At 45.9% G+C, this 14,913-nt stretch overlaps 1 protein-coding gene across 3 annotated transcripts; it reads left to right on the top strand.

The window, feature by feature from the left end:
- Positions 1-1,668: 1,668 nt before the first annotated feature.
- Positions 1,669-14,884, top strand: LOC127565017 (polyhomeotic-proximal chromatin protein). 3 transcript variants are annotated; one of them, XM_052001872.1, is made up of 6 exons: positions 1,669-2,343; positions 2,699-2,989; positions 7,350-9,490; positions 10,209-10,713; positions 10,777-12,719; positions 12,792-14,884. In XM_052001872.1, the coding sequence occupies exons 2-6, from the start codon at positions 2,955-2,957 to the stop codon at positions 13,652-13,654; spliced, it is 5,487 nt and encodes a 1,828-aa protein (XP_051857832.1). In that variant the 5' UTR covers positions 1,669-2,343; positions 2,699-2,954; the 3' UTR covers positions 13,655-14,884. The 3 variants fall into 3 exon arrangements, with proteins under 3 accessions (XP_051857832.1, XP_051857831.1, XP_051857833.1); XM_052001871.1 differs by having other exon boundaries at positions 1,669-2,989; XM_052001873.1 differs by lacking the exons at positions 1,669-2,343; positions 2,699-2,989 and adding an exon at positions 7,131-7,256.
- Positions 14,885-14,913: the final 29 nt, after the last annotated feature.

A 14,913-nucleotide genomic window follows, 5' to 3' on the forward strand; every position in this document is an offset into this window, starting at 1 on the left:
CATATTTATAATGAACATTTATGAACGTCGTCCGCACAAGAACAGCCCAAAGCGGCGCACGCACACTACTACTCACAACGACATACGTACATACATGTGACAGCAGCACACATGCACACACTCCACAGAGGCAGCAACAACAAAATGAAAAATGGAATACCAGAGTGTCTGTCGAGGCACAGTGGAGCAAATGTAATTGTTCGGCTAAAATACAAGTTATAAGTTTTAGTGGGTTTCTTTATTATTACTCTGACCAACAAATTAATGAATACTAAAAGTATAATGCAAAAGTAATAATAAAAAAATCCAACATGTTTATTTGACTGGCATACATTTTTAATATTATTTATGTGACACTATAAAATGTTTAACATATGTATATATATTAGAAAATATAGGATTATTAGAATTAATATGCGTAATAAAAATTAGGATTACTTTATAACATCAATTTTATTAATTTAATAGTATTGTTAAAAACTATTAATAAAAAAAAATGTAGTACCAAAGGGAAAATATACATTTATGTTCCAGTGTGCACATGTTATAGTGCATACCAACAGCAACTGAAGATCATGACTACCACAAAACTGCAACAGTGGTTGCAATCCACGCGAAACGTAGTGTAGGATTACAATATGAAAATGACAAAACGACATCCCATGTGACAATGCAGAAGAGAAGATGGAATAGATAGAAAAATTCAAATTCAAACAATAACAATGATACGCTGGTCACTGTACGAGCGAACGAGCAAGCGAAAGCGAAATAGCATTTCGTTGTAGTTGTTGTTGCGCTACGATTGCTATTGCGGTACGCATACGCTACGCTCAAGAGTCCCCCCTCCACACTCCAAGAGTCGAGCAAAACGACCCGGCTGAGGCCGACAAACAAAACTAATAATAAAATAAAGCCGCTGTCGATTGCTAGTCGGCTCAGGTATGTAAGTATGTCTGTGTATGTATGTATGTATGTAGTGTATGAATGGTGGTGGTGGTGGCAAATGCGAAATCGAAAAAAGAAGATGAAGTATAGCAAGCAAGCCAGCAACACCAACAACAACCACGACGAGACGACACATTCAAGTATACAGACACAGAAAACTGGTCGGTATCCCCGTTTGTTGGCAATCGTGGCAGTGGTTGGGGGCAGCGGCAGCGGGCAGGGTGGTTGACAGCACAGACACACACATACTTGCAAACACACATTCATACAGCCACATGCATACAACGGGCGCGAAAGCAAAAGCAAATACAATACACATACCCGCCAGCTGTGTAGCCTCGTTTCAGTTTTGTTTTTTCTTTTACTTTTTGCTTTGTAAATTTTTTCTTTCGGTCGCACACACCCCCAAAGCGCATAGAACAAAACATACCAAACAGCGAGTCAGCGAGGGGGCTGTAGCTATCGCACTCTCGCTAACGTTGCGTCTCATATGATTCGCTGTTGGCATCGCATTCGCACGCCCGCATTTGATATAGAGAAATGTTGTTCAGTGAGCGAGCGCGCACGTCTGTGTGTGCGTGTATGTGATAAAACTGGTTTTCCTCATCCAGCTGCCTACCAACCCTCCTCGAACACACACACGCACACAATCACACACCAACACTCATGCGCGTTACTGCTTCATTTTGTTTCGGCAGAGTTGTCGCCGTCTGCGCGCGGTTTAGTCTGAAATTCAACTTGGCAGCGAACGGTTTGTGTTGTTTGGGTCGACCTCAAAGACACACAAAATACAAAAAACGCTACTCGCTCTCGCGCCGATCTGATCAACAAAAAAAGATACAAACGCGACGCGACTCGCTACGCACACAACGACAAGAAAATAAAATAAACACATGCTGAGAAAGTCGCGAACCGCAATTTCTTCTGATTAACATCTGGATCTGGATATTTATATATATTTTTTTTCGGTTACACACACACACATACACACATTTGTGCAATTGCATTTTGTGAAAATCAAAAATAAAGAAAAACAAAAAGGAATAAAAAGCTGCAAGATACATGCTGCAAAGTGAAAAGATATGCTGCCGGCGTCGCAGTCACAGTCGCTGCCGACGCGCGCAGTGAATTTGTGCCGCCTAACAAAAAATATGTTGCTAGAGTTGTCGTCGCCGTCGCGTTTTATGTAAGCCGAAGAAGAAGAGTCAAAAGCCGACGGTTGTCCCCCACCCCCAACACTCCCCCTCCGCCGCCCACGCATATCGCGTGTACAGGTGCTTGGCCTATGCAACAAAAACAAAAACGCGTTTGAAAATAAACTAAAAAACCAAAAAATACTGACTGCATTTAATTGTGAGCCGACGTCGCCGTCGACGCAGCCGTTGCAGCGAGTGTGGAGTATGTACTAATTATTGCTCTCGTGCACGAAACGCTCATTTACACGCCTCAGTCGCAGTCGCAGTCTCACACACACACACTACATACATATACACACACAACACACACACACGCAACACAACACACTGACACTTTTGAGGCTAACGCTGACGCTCGGCGAGACATTTTTTTGTTGTTGTTGTGTACATTCTTCTTGTATGTTTTCTTGTTGTTGTTCTCATTGTGTTGTTTGCAACAAAGTTTTACGTTAATTTTGCCTGTTTATATATTGTATGTACTATATATATTTGTAACCCCGTAAAACGTTTCTGTTTTTGTGTGTGTTTTTGGTTTTGTTAATCAACTGAAAAAGCAGCAAATCAAATGCAACAACAACAATAATAATAAAAAGCAACGCTGCAGCAATATGCTGCCAACAACAATAAAAACAATCAGCAGCCACAGCAGAGCAGTCGAAGTCGCAGTCGCCGTCACAACAACAGCAGCCAACAACAACAAAACATCGCTGCCGCCTTCGCTGTCGTCGTCGTCGCTGCTGCCGTCGTCGCTGACGTCGTCGCCGCCGCATGCATACTATTAATTTATTATACAAATTGTTTTTATTTTAAATAATGGATCGTCGTGCATTGAAGTTTATGCAAAAAAGGTATTTTTTTTTTGTTTTTTACGTTTTTGTTTTAGTTTTTAATTCACAATTTCATTTGCCAACACACACAGAAACGCATACATACATGCGCATGTATTTGTAGCTACTTGTATATGTGTGTCAATGCACTCGCTTTGCTTTTTAATTGCTTAGTTTACTTACTCTAACTTTATTACTTTGTATGTTGTGTGAGTGTGTTTTTTTTTGCCACTGTCACAAATACACACGCATCACTCTCTCGTCGCTTTTGTAGTCTTCTTCTACTTCTCTCCACATTTGTTATTATTACATCGCATTCGCGTCTCAGGTTCGCTTTGCTTCAAGTGTGACCCTCGCAGCACAGGAAAAATATTTATGTGGCGGTGTGCACACACTCAGTTTTGTGCTCCTTTCAATTTTCGTGTGCATACTATGCTCGCTATTTATTTATTTATATTTTATTAATATTTATTTTTTAGTTTGTTCAAACAAACAGCATTGAGTTTGGCGCGCAGTTCAAACATGCTACGTTTTCCAACACTGTCCCAAATAACAAACATTAAATGGTTGCATATGTGTGTGTGTGTGTTTGACATCCCATCATAATTGTATTTGTACTTTTAATGCTTTTCTTCAGCTCAAAGCCAAAGCAAGCGAAAAGAGAAAAAAAATCAAAAGTCCCAAAACGAGTTTTCTTCCCCATTTGCTTTTGCTTAGTGCATGCATTGTGTGTGTTGATAATACATTGGCCACAACAACTACAACACTGCTGCAGCAATGACAGTCTCAGCTACAAAAATATACAAGCATACACACATACACATACGCCTGCATAAGCGCGTTCACACCATCACACGCGCTGGCAGCAAATTTCGCAATGCATACCAATGAGCATGTGTGTGTGTGTGTTTGTGGTGGTTGGTTTTTCATTTACTTTTTGCAGCATTGAAAAGCAAAAGTTCTAAACCAAAAGTAACATTTTTTAGCCGAAACCGAAACTGCAGGCGGCATAAAGTAGCAGCAAAGAAGAAGAGCAAGCAGCATGAACAGCCAGTGGACTGTTCTCTCTCTCTCTTGTATTCTCTCATTCTCATACAACAGTTGAATTGCTCTCAACTGGCCGCGTTGGGCTCCCTTCAGCTCGAAGTAAACAAAATTTGAGGCGCGTAAAGAGTGTTGCCAACATTTAGAACAAATAGCATAACAATAACGTATTGAATATATATCCCCATATAAAAAGAGTATATGATATGATATACACTATGATGCATATTTGTTCGTTGTTGATGACTCTGTGATCAATTTATGCATTAAATTTGCGGATAGCTGGCAACTCTACACATGCACACCTACACCAACTTATTCTGTCGCTCTTATACATATGGTTGTGTGTGTTCTTAGTGTATGTGTGTGTTTGAGCTGCGCTCGTCATTTGACGAAGCAAGCTTTGCTATCTCGCTTACACTGCCTATCATTTGGCAGCGGCAGCAATAAGGGTGACAGCAATAGCGTACACTCGATTGTATTTGTATATTCGCATACACACGTATGGTTGTGTGTGTATTTTGTTGTTGGTGGCTGTGGCTGGCGTGCAGAAATGAAACCCGTTCGTATAATCAATATGTAGTCATCTATTTTCGTCTCGCCTCTGTTCCCGTTACCTCCCCCAAAGCAACGTACAGGTTTAATGCCCCAACAACAACAATAGCCACCAAACAAAATTTGCACGCATGATTCTCGCAACAATTTCGAATTTGATGTTGCTGTTCTATTTTTGCTGCTGTTGTTGTTGTTGTTGCTATTGTTGTTACTGTTGCTCTCTTTTTCTTGCACGCCAAACTCCAACGGCCAAATAGCTGCGCGCGCTCTTCACCATTCTCTAGCTATAGCTTGTTCGCTCTCTCCCCTTTGGAAATGCCTAACGAACGTCGACGCATGCTCGTTTTGTTTTGCGTCGGCATTGTTATCAATCGTTTCGTTTTTTTTTTTTCTGTTGGACTAAGGCGAACATAAAATTGATGATGACTCGGTGTCATTGTTGTTAGACTGGAGAGGACCCCCAGAGCAAACCACTCACAGACGGGCCACAGGCAGGCAGGCAGGCAAACCACTCAACAGCAGCAGCAGCAGACGCTCTTTCTCCCTCTGCTATGCATGTCTCGCACACGCACACGCAAACGCACGCATACACAGAAACATAAAAACCAGTCTTGAGTTGCAAGGTTTTTTTTTGTAGTTGCTGTTGAGAAGGATGCTGCTGTTGCCACTGCTGTGTGTCTGGCACAACGTCTAGTCGCCAGTTTGATGATTTTTTTCTTCATTTTTCGTGCCATCAGCTTTTTCTTGGTCTTTGCTGTTTTGCTGCGGTGCTTTTGGTGGGGGCGTACGACCTTTGCATACCCTGTGTTACACTGTCGTAACCCAGGAGCAACCCTGCCGGCATGAAAACACCCCTGACCGATTCGGATGCGGATTCGGAGTGCAGAGCAGAACGCCCACTGCGGATTGCTTCCTTTTTCCTCCACCACTGCTACTATCGACACTCTCGTTTGCTTTTGCCATCTTCCCGCCTCGCCCTTGTGCCATGTGTGTCCTGTGTCCTGTTGTTACCAGGGGTTACCCTAATGCTGTGCCCGCTTCTCTAATAGCATGCCTTGTATATTTTTGTAGTTGCCTTTTATGTTTTGTATTTTTCTTCATTTTTTTTTTTTTTATTTTGTTTTTTATGTGCCTCACGGGCATTACGACGACGACTATGGGCTGGATTAGTTGTGTCGAAGAGAGCGAAGGGGTGGAGGATAGGTCTAAGTGCTCTTAAGTTAACTTTAACCGCATTTTGTTGTTACATTATTTAAAGCATGACAGGCAGCAACTGTTACTATTTTTTTTTTTCATTTTGAGTTGTTTGAACTCGCGCACAAAATAGCAACAAAATCAGATGTCTCTTTATGCAATTCGGGAACATCGAATGCCATGTGTTGCCACATTTCATTGCCGCTGCAGCGCATTGCATGTCAAATTTGTATTGTGTCTTGCATACCTGCAGCTCTCTTTGCCATGTTGCCAATTTTCATGCATGTCATTGCATTGTTCCATTGGTACTTTAAGTTAAAGTATGTAACTGGAATAGCAAATGCATCTGTGCGTTATCTCTCTGTCTTGCTCTTGCATTCGCATTTTAACTCCTTTTTCTTGTTTACAATTTACAGTTTGACGTCAATAGACGAGCACACTATAAATACACATTTTCCAGGGGCCTTCTCATGCAATTTTGCAATTGCAACTTCCCCACACACACACATACACATATGCGCAGTTGTTGTTCTCCTCCTCTCAACGTCCCGCTCAAATGACCTGCTTCTCGTTAGTGTGTGAGACACATTGACGATTATGTGGGTCAATGATAGCAGCTGGATTTGGCCGAAAACGCTCTACAAATTCCCAAGACACAACAAATGCATTAAGCATAAATTCACATAATATCATACTTAATAGAATTCCATTTAACTTTCTTTTGTTTTTGTGAAGGCTCTTAAACCTAAAGTTACAGATTTTTAATCATAGATTGGAAATAGGAGTTGTACGTTGTTGTTTTTTTTCTCTTTAAATTAGATCCAACAAAATATGATAAATGGGAAACTTTTAGACACAGGAAAAGGATTTATATTTGTGCCCAATTGATTTTTTTTTATTTTTTAATCATTTTAAACTTTTATTACAGCATGAAATTTGAAAGAAATTGAAAAACTTATTTTGTTTTAAAATTTGCTTTCCATCAAAAATATCTTTTGATTTTATGAAAAGTATAGTAATAGGTTAGGACTTGTTTTATTTTTTTATATGATGCAAAAAGAGTTTAGCCACGGTTGAAAACAATTAATAAATTAGTTTTTGTTAAAATATTTTTTCCATTCGAGCTTATTTTGAATTTTATAAATTCAAAATATTGTGAATGATCTTTGCCATTGTGTCTCGTCTGTCGCTCTCTTTAATAACAAAGTGAGAGAGTGATTCAGAAAAAGAAAGAGAGATTGGGAGAGTGGAGTCCACGTTGTGACGGAGCTTTTTGCGTGCAATTTGGCGGGTGCTGCCAACCTGTTTTTTTAATTTTTTTTTTTTTTTTTGGGCAAACAGTGCGTTGCATTTTTGTTCTTCTGCTTTCCATTTTCATTTTTTGTTTGATTTTGTTGTTTCTCGTTTGCGTTTATTTTGGTTATTTTGATGCAAATGTTGCAAAACGAAATTTTGGCAAAATGATGCATGCCACACGCCGCCGAAAACGTACCAAGTGTGTCTAAATGTATTTAGGTTTTTTGATATTTGCCTTTTTGATGCATTTTACTAATCAAAATGTGTTTTTCACATTCTTTATGTTTTGCAGAGCGGACACTGAAAGCGATACGACAGCAACAACAAACACATTGACATTATCATCATCATCAGCAGCAGCAGCATCATCAACAACCACATCAACAACAGTAGCAGCAGCAGCAGCAGCCGTAGGAGCAGCAATAACAACCTTAGCAGCAGCAACGACAACAACAACAACTACTGCGCAACCCTTGAAAGATAACTCGAATATCAGAGGCAGTGATAAGTTGCAAGCAGCGGCAGCAGTACAAAAGCCACAGCAGCAGCAGCAGCAACAACAGTCGCAGCAGCAACAGCAGCATATTGTGAGTGTTGAGCGGCCCTTGAAGTGCCTGGAGACGCTTGCGCAGAAAGCGGGCATCACATTTGACGAGAAATACGATTTTGCTAGTCCCCCCCATCCGGGAATAGGCGCAACCACGCCCACTCATAACAACAACAACAATAATAACAGCAGCAATAACAACAACAACAACAACACGCAGCTTAACAACAATAACGTCAAAAGCGGCACGCCCACTTCTATTGCACAGACGCCGCCCTCATCACGTCGTCAGACACCAACATCAGTCGCAGCAGCAACAACTCCTGCAACAGCAACAGCAGCCGCAGCAGCAGCAGCCGCTGCACGTTCGCGAAGCGTATCTCGTTCTCGCTCACGCTCCAGCACACCAACCTCACGTCCCGCAGCAGCAACAGCAGCAGCAGCAACATCGATTGCCGTTGCCGCAACCACAGCAGCAATCTCATTGACTACTGCAACAGCAGTGAGCGGTCATCACATCGTCGGCACGCTGGAGAAATCACAGAGCCCCGCCCAACAGGTGGCATCCGCTGCGGCGGTGCCACTGCAAATCTCACCGGAGCAACTGCAGCAATTCTATGCCAACGGCCCGTATGCTGCCATCCAGGTGAAGCAGGAGTTTCCCACACACACTGGCGGCAACAACACAACCACCACCGAACTGAAGCATGCGGCCAGTCTGCTGGATGCCACACAGACAACGCAGCTGCAACAGATGCAGTTGCAACAGTTGACGGGCGGCGATGCAGCGGTTGCTGCTGCAGCAGCCGCAGCTGCCGCCGCCGCTGGTGCTGCCGGCAGTCCGGCAAATGCGCAACAAACGGCGCTGCAACAGCAGGCCCAACAGCAGGTGCAACAGCAGCAGGCCCAGCAGCAGCAACAGGCCCAGCAACAGCAGCAGCAGCAACACTCCACGGCCATTAGCACGATGTCACCGATGCAATTGGCTGCCACGGGCGGTGTGCCCGGTGATTGGGCTGCCGGACGCACTGTGCAGTTGATGCAGCCGCAAAGTTTTCTGTATCCACCCATCATGGTGTCGAGCAATCTGTTGGGCCAGCAGCCGATACAAGTGATTGCGGCCAGCAAGCATTTTCAGGGCAGTGGCCCACAGATGATAACGACAACCACACAGAATGCCAAGCAAATGATTGGCGGTCAAGCGGGATTTGCGGGCGGAACTTATGCCATACCATCGAGTCAATCGCCACAGACGCTGCTCTTTTCACCCGTCAACGTCATTTCGCATTCGCCGCAGCAGCAAACGTTGCTGCAATCGATGGCCGCCGCGGCCGCTCAGCAGCAACAGCAGCAGCAGCAACAACAGCAGCAACAACAGCAGCAGCAACAGCAGCAGCAGCAACTGACACAGCAGCAGCAACAACAGTTGACCGCTGCAGCCGCACAACAGGCCGCCGCCTTGGCGGTGAGTGCAGCGGCTGCCACCAAAGTGGGCGATGGCACCGGCAAGTTGCAACAGAAGGTGGTGCAAAAGGTGACGACCACAACGAACACGGTCCAGGCGGCCAGCGGTGCGGCCGGCGGTGGTGTTGTCGCCCAGGCGCAGCAGCAGCAACAGCAACAGACGACAACGCAACAGTGCGTTCAGGTGTCGCAGTCAACGCTGCCGGGCGTCAGTGCCGCTCAGGCAGCACAATTGATCAATCCGCTGCAGGGCGGCGCCGCCGGTCAGCCGCAGCAGATGCAGTTGGCGCCGTGGTTCTGGCAAAATGGTTTGCAGCCCTTTGGCGCAAATCCGATTATATTGCGCGGCCAGCCGGATGGCACCTCCAGCATGTTCATCCAGCAACCAGCGACGCATCAGGCGCTGCAGACCCAGCAGAATCGTAAGTAAAAAGCAAACATTCATTCTTTCTTCTGAACCGGTTCGTTATAGTGGAAAGTCTTAGTTAGTTTGTAGAACTTAAGCTTCCGATGTCTTTAGAAGCCATTCATGAATCTTAAAGAATTTCGCAATTAAATAAGAAACAAATCCTGTGGATTGAACCGGTTCACAATTATGAACCGCATTGTAGACTAATTTTTCCTAAGTGATGAGTCTATCTTAAAAGCACATCTTGTTTGGTTACTTATTGGTGGTACTTTTCTGTTAAATGCTAGCTTAAAAAAGGAAATACATTGTAGCATGCACTGTGAACCATAAACTGAACCGGTTCAGAATGTTAAATGTGCATAATTGGATAGCAGATTAGTTCAACTCGCAGCGGGATCATGTTTATTTAGTTGTAGTACTCTTTTAGTTAAATTTTAACTTGAAGAAAAGTTCAAAAGTTAAAGCTTTTTCTATGAATCACAAACTGAACCGGTTTGGAATGTAAAATGCCAATAATTTGATAGCAGATTAGTTCAACTTGCAGCGAAATATTTGTTATTTAGTTGTAGTACTTTTCAGTTTAGTTTTCAGAACTAAACAAATAAGTTGTAGCTTTCGCTGTGAACCACAAACTGAACCGGTTCAGAATGTAAAGATCACTTATTTGGTAGAAGATTAGTTATTTACGAAGTGGATTGCTTACTTAACGTTTGTTTTTCCCCTATTTGCAGAGATCATTCAGTGCAATGTGACGCAGACTCCGACAAAGGCGCGTGCTCAGCTGGATGCGTTGGCGCCAAAGCAGCAGCAACAGCAGCAGCAGCAGGCGACCGCTCAGCAAGCGCAACAGCAACAGCAGCAGTTGGCGACACAGCAACAAACGGTGGCGGTGGCCACGGCACAGTTGCAACAACAGCAGCTAACGGCTGCGGCACTGCAGCGCACCGGAGCACCCATCTTGCCACACAATGGGGCACAAGTGCGGCCAGCCAGTTCGGTGTCCACGCAGACGGCACAGAATCAAAGTTTGCTCAAGGCAAAGATGCGTACGAAGCAGCAACCGGTGCGTCCTGCGTTGCCCACGCTCAAGACGGAGAACGGACAGGCGGCGGGCAAAGCGGGCGCGGGGCAGTTGACCGCAAGTGCCAGCAATGCGTTGAGCCAACACTTGGCTGTGCAGCAGCAACAGCAGCAGGCGGCCAGTCTGCATCAGGTGGTCACTACGGCGGGCAACAAGTAAGTCACAGCAACAGCAACCATTTGTGACTGCAACTAAACTTTATTTCTTATCTATTGCAGAATGGTTGTGATGAGCACGTCGGGCACGCCGATTACGCTGCAGAACGGACAAACGTTGCAGACAACCGGCGTGGATAAGCAACAACAGCAGCAGGCGCAGCAACAGCAGCAACAGTTGCAGCTGGTGAAGAACCAACAGTTGTTCCAGCAGCAGTTTATGCAGCACCAATTGACGCTGCAACTGCAGCAGCAACAGGCGCAACAGCAGCAGGCGCAGCAACAAGCACAGCAGCAATTAGCGCAGCAGCAAGCTCCACAGCAAGCGCAGCAACAACAGCAGCCGCAACAGCAGCAAACGCTGACGAATGCAACGGCACAGCAAATATTGCAAGTGGCACCGAATACGTTTATTGCCTCGCAGCAGCAACAACAGCAGCAGCAACAACAACTGCACAACCAGCAATTGCTGCAACAACTGCAGCAGGTGCAGCAACAGCAACAAGCGGCGGCCGCGCAACAGCAACAACAGCAGCAGCAACGCGAACAGCAACAAAATATCATACAGCAAATTGTGGTGCAACAAACAGCGGCAGCCAACCAGCAACAGCAAGCGCAGCAACAGCAGCAGGCGGCACAGCAACAACAACAGGCGGCGGCAGCGCAACAAGCCCAGCAGCAAGCGCAACAACAGGCGGCGCAGCAACAGTTGCAGCTAACGAGTGTCCCGTTCTCCGTGTCGTCAACCACAACACCCGCGGGCATTGCCACCTCGAGTGCGTTGCAAGCGGCGTTGTCTGCATCGGGTGCGGTGTTTCAGACCACAGCCAAGACGAGCAACTCGCTGCCCAGCAGCAGCGTTGTGACCATCAGCAATCAGACAACTGGGCCGCTGGTCACGAGCAGCACGGTGGCCAGCCTGCAGCAGCAGGCACAGCAACTGCAGCAGCAACAGCAACAGCTCATCTCGGCCAGCATTGCGGCGGCCACACAGCAACAGCAACAGCAGCAACAAGCACAGCAGCAAGCGCAGCAGCAAGCACAACAGCAATTGGCTGCTGCTGCTGCTGCTGCAACGCCGCACACAACAACATTGACTGCAGCGTCGCCCACACAGAATCCCATACTGGCGATGACATCGATGATGAACGCCACCGTGGGGCTGCCAACAACAACGCCGCCCGTGAGCAGCGCTGTGGTCAGCACGGCGCTGGTGACGCTCAGCAACAGCAACAGCATTAGTACGTTGCAGGCAACACCCACCAAGGCAACCACAATGACAACAGCCAGCATACAGGACACGACCACGGTCAAGCAACAGCTGCCGCAACAACAGCAGCAGCAGACACAGCAACAACAGCAGCCACAATTACAGCAGACGGCCACATTGGTGCCAATAGAGTCGCCATTGCAGGCGGCAGCAACACAAGCAGCTGCAGCAGCTGCGGCGGCAGCAGCCACATTGCTGGAGTCAAGCAAGGCCAGCGCTGAGGCGAGCAGTTCAACAACGGCAACGGAGACAACATTGCTGAATGGCGATGCTGCTGAAGCGACGGCTGCCAAGGTGCCAACGACAACAGCAGCAGCAGCAGTAACCGCCACAGCAACAGCCACAGTTGCGGCGGCTATGCAGATGCCAGCGCTGAAGCAGAGCAATGCAGTGTTGCCAAGCAGCAGCAGCAATGATAGCAAAAACTGCAGCAGCAGCACAGTGACAACCGTAAGCAGCACGGCGGCAATCAACGGGATTGCCAGCAGCGGCTTGCGTTCCAGCATCACCACGACAACAACTAGCACCACCACTAGCAGCAGCAGCACAACGACAACAACCACGACGAACAGCAACAGCAACAGCAGCAATGGTGCCAAGGATCTGCCCAAGGCAATGATTAAGCCCAATGTGCTGACGCACGTCATCGATGGCTTCATCATACAGGAGGCCAATGAGCCCTTCCCCGTTACCAGACAACGCTACACCGACAAGGATGGCAATGATGAGCCGCCCAGTAAGTGCCACAAATACTTACCCCACATACTTTGCAAACATATTAAATTTGTTGTTTTACTCACGTTTACAGAGAAGAAAGCCGCGTTGCAGGAGGAACTCAAGCCAACGGGTATCAACAACAACAACAACAACGCAAGCAACAACACAACTGGCACGACAAATGCAACAGCAACGGCGGCTGGTGGTGCTCTGGTTGCTGTGGGCACGCTGCCAGCCGATATGGTGGCCTGCGAACAATGCGGCAAACCCGAGCATCGAGCCAAGCTGAAGCGAAAGCGTTACTGTTCGCCTGGTTGTGCACGCCTGGCGAAGAATGGCGGCGGCGTCGGTGGCAGCAACGGCAGTGCCGTTGGCATGGTTGCACCGGATGCTATGGCTTTGGCCGACAAACTGGATGAATCTCTGGCCAATGAGGAGAAGATGCTAACGGATGCAATGACTCCAGAGCCAGCGGCGCCAATTGTACTCGCCGAGTTGCCGCCAACGGCTGTCATCTCGGTTACGGCAGCGGCAGCAGCAACACCCGTTGTTGCCACTGCGGCAGCGACACCCGCCACACCAGCAGCAGCCGTTGTTGCCGCTGTGCCGGTAGCAGCCACACCCATGCCGAGCAGCAGCAGCGGCGGCGGCAGCAGTAGCTGCAACAATAGCATTGTCGAGCGTCCCATTTGCAATTGGAGTGTCGATGAGGTGGCCGAATTCATACGCAATCTGCCCGGCTGTCAGGACTATGTGGATGACTTTGTGCAGCAAGAGATTGATGGCCAGGCGTTGCTCTTGCTCAAGGAGAATCATTTAGTGCATGCCATGGGCATGAAACTGGGGCCGGCGCTCAAAATTGTCGCGAAAGTTGAGTCGATGAAGGAGGTGAATGTGATTGCAGCAGCGGTGGCAATCAATGATGCTGGCAAGGAGGCGGGCATGGCGCAATAGTGCCACATGCCGCCAGCAACAATAACAATAACAACAGCAAGTAAACACTGCCCCGAGCGGGGAGACGTCAGCAGACGGAACAGCTGCTCCTCGAGTTCCTCCAGCTCCAGTTCCAGTTTCAGTTCCCTGTCGCTGTTGTCGCCATCGTATTCGGTGACGCCGCCGCTGTATTCGCCTGTGCTGCCCGCCAAGTGAGAGCGCAACAACTGGACACTGGTTTAACCAAGGCCAATGATGTTGCGTGCCACAAGCATTCCCCGCCCTCCCGCCTCTTTCTAATTCCTCTCTCACTCTCTCAGTCTGGCTGGCGCGTGACCAAGCGAATTGTTGTAGAACTCTGTACGTAATTTTAATGTAGCTTAAAATTTCTAAGGCCAATTGTATGATATAATGATGTCCATTACTGATTATATGACCCCTTAACACCTATCCACTTCCTCGCCCTCTCCCTTTTCCTTTCCTCCTCCCCTCGCCCATGAATTGTACAATTTTATCGCATAACTTTTAGACGATATACAACAAAATTGTAGATTGGTTTTGCTCTTCGGAGAAACACTCACATACTTAACAAACAAACAACAAAAAAATGAAGAAGAGATCATGGCAAATATTCTTCACTAAATTACTATTTAAAATAACTATAAAATTAAGGCAAATTTTAGCAGTGTAAGTTAAGCAAAAAGTGAAAAATTTGAACAAAGTATTTGTGAAGAAGCATCATCAGCAATACGCAAAATTTACATTTAATTCATAGTCCCTAAACACATACATATATATAAATACATATATCTATAGATATAGTTGCATAATTATTATTACCATATATCTATATGTAACGATAACGATTACACAATTATTATTATTATAATTTTTTTTTGTGGTAGCATTAATGCGTAATTTATAAACACACAGACACTCACACTCACACATACACACACACACACACATACACACACACACACATACGAATCGGTTATTAAGCCGACATTTATGCTATAGAGAGAGTTAAACCAGGTCTAAACTGTCGAACCAACAACTGAAGAACTAAGCTTACAAAACTATTACTTACAATTTGTACACCTAATTGTAACATTTTGCATTAACAAAACAAAAAAATCAAGAAAAATCAATAACATTTTTTTTTATTTCTAGTATTTAAGCATTTTTTTTTCAAAATCGATTTTTTTCGCTATGGCTGAACAAAATAAAAAAACAAAACTTCACTGTATAGTATTTAATAAATGTGAATATGGAAATTG

Source organism: Drosophila albomicans, chromosome X (genome assembly GCF_009650485.2).
Source record: "Drosophila albomicans strain 15112-1751.03 chromosome X, ASM965048v2, whole genome shotgun sequence".
Taxonomy (NCBI): Eukaryota; Metazoa; Arthropoda; class Insecta; order Diptera; family Drosophilidae; genus Drosophila; species Drosophila albomicans.

Excerpts from the sequence above, each read along its gene's own strand:
- LOC127565017 (XM_052001871.1), top strand. The coding sequence starts at position 2,955 with ATGGATCGTCGTGCATTGAAGTTTATGCAAAAAAG. Across the intron at positions 2,990-7,349 it reads TTGAAGTTTATGCAAAAAAG|AGCGGACACTGAAAGCGATA; the intron begins GTATTTTTTTTT and ends TATGTTTTGCAG. Across the intron at positions 9,491-10,208 it reads GCTGCAGACCCAGCAGAATC|AGATCATTCAGTGCAATGTG; the intron begins GTAAGTAAAAAG and ends CCCTATTTGCAG.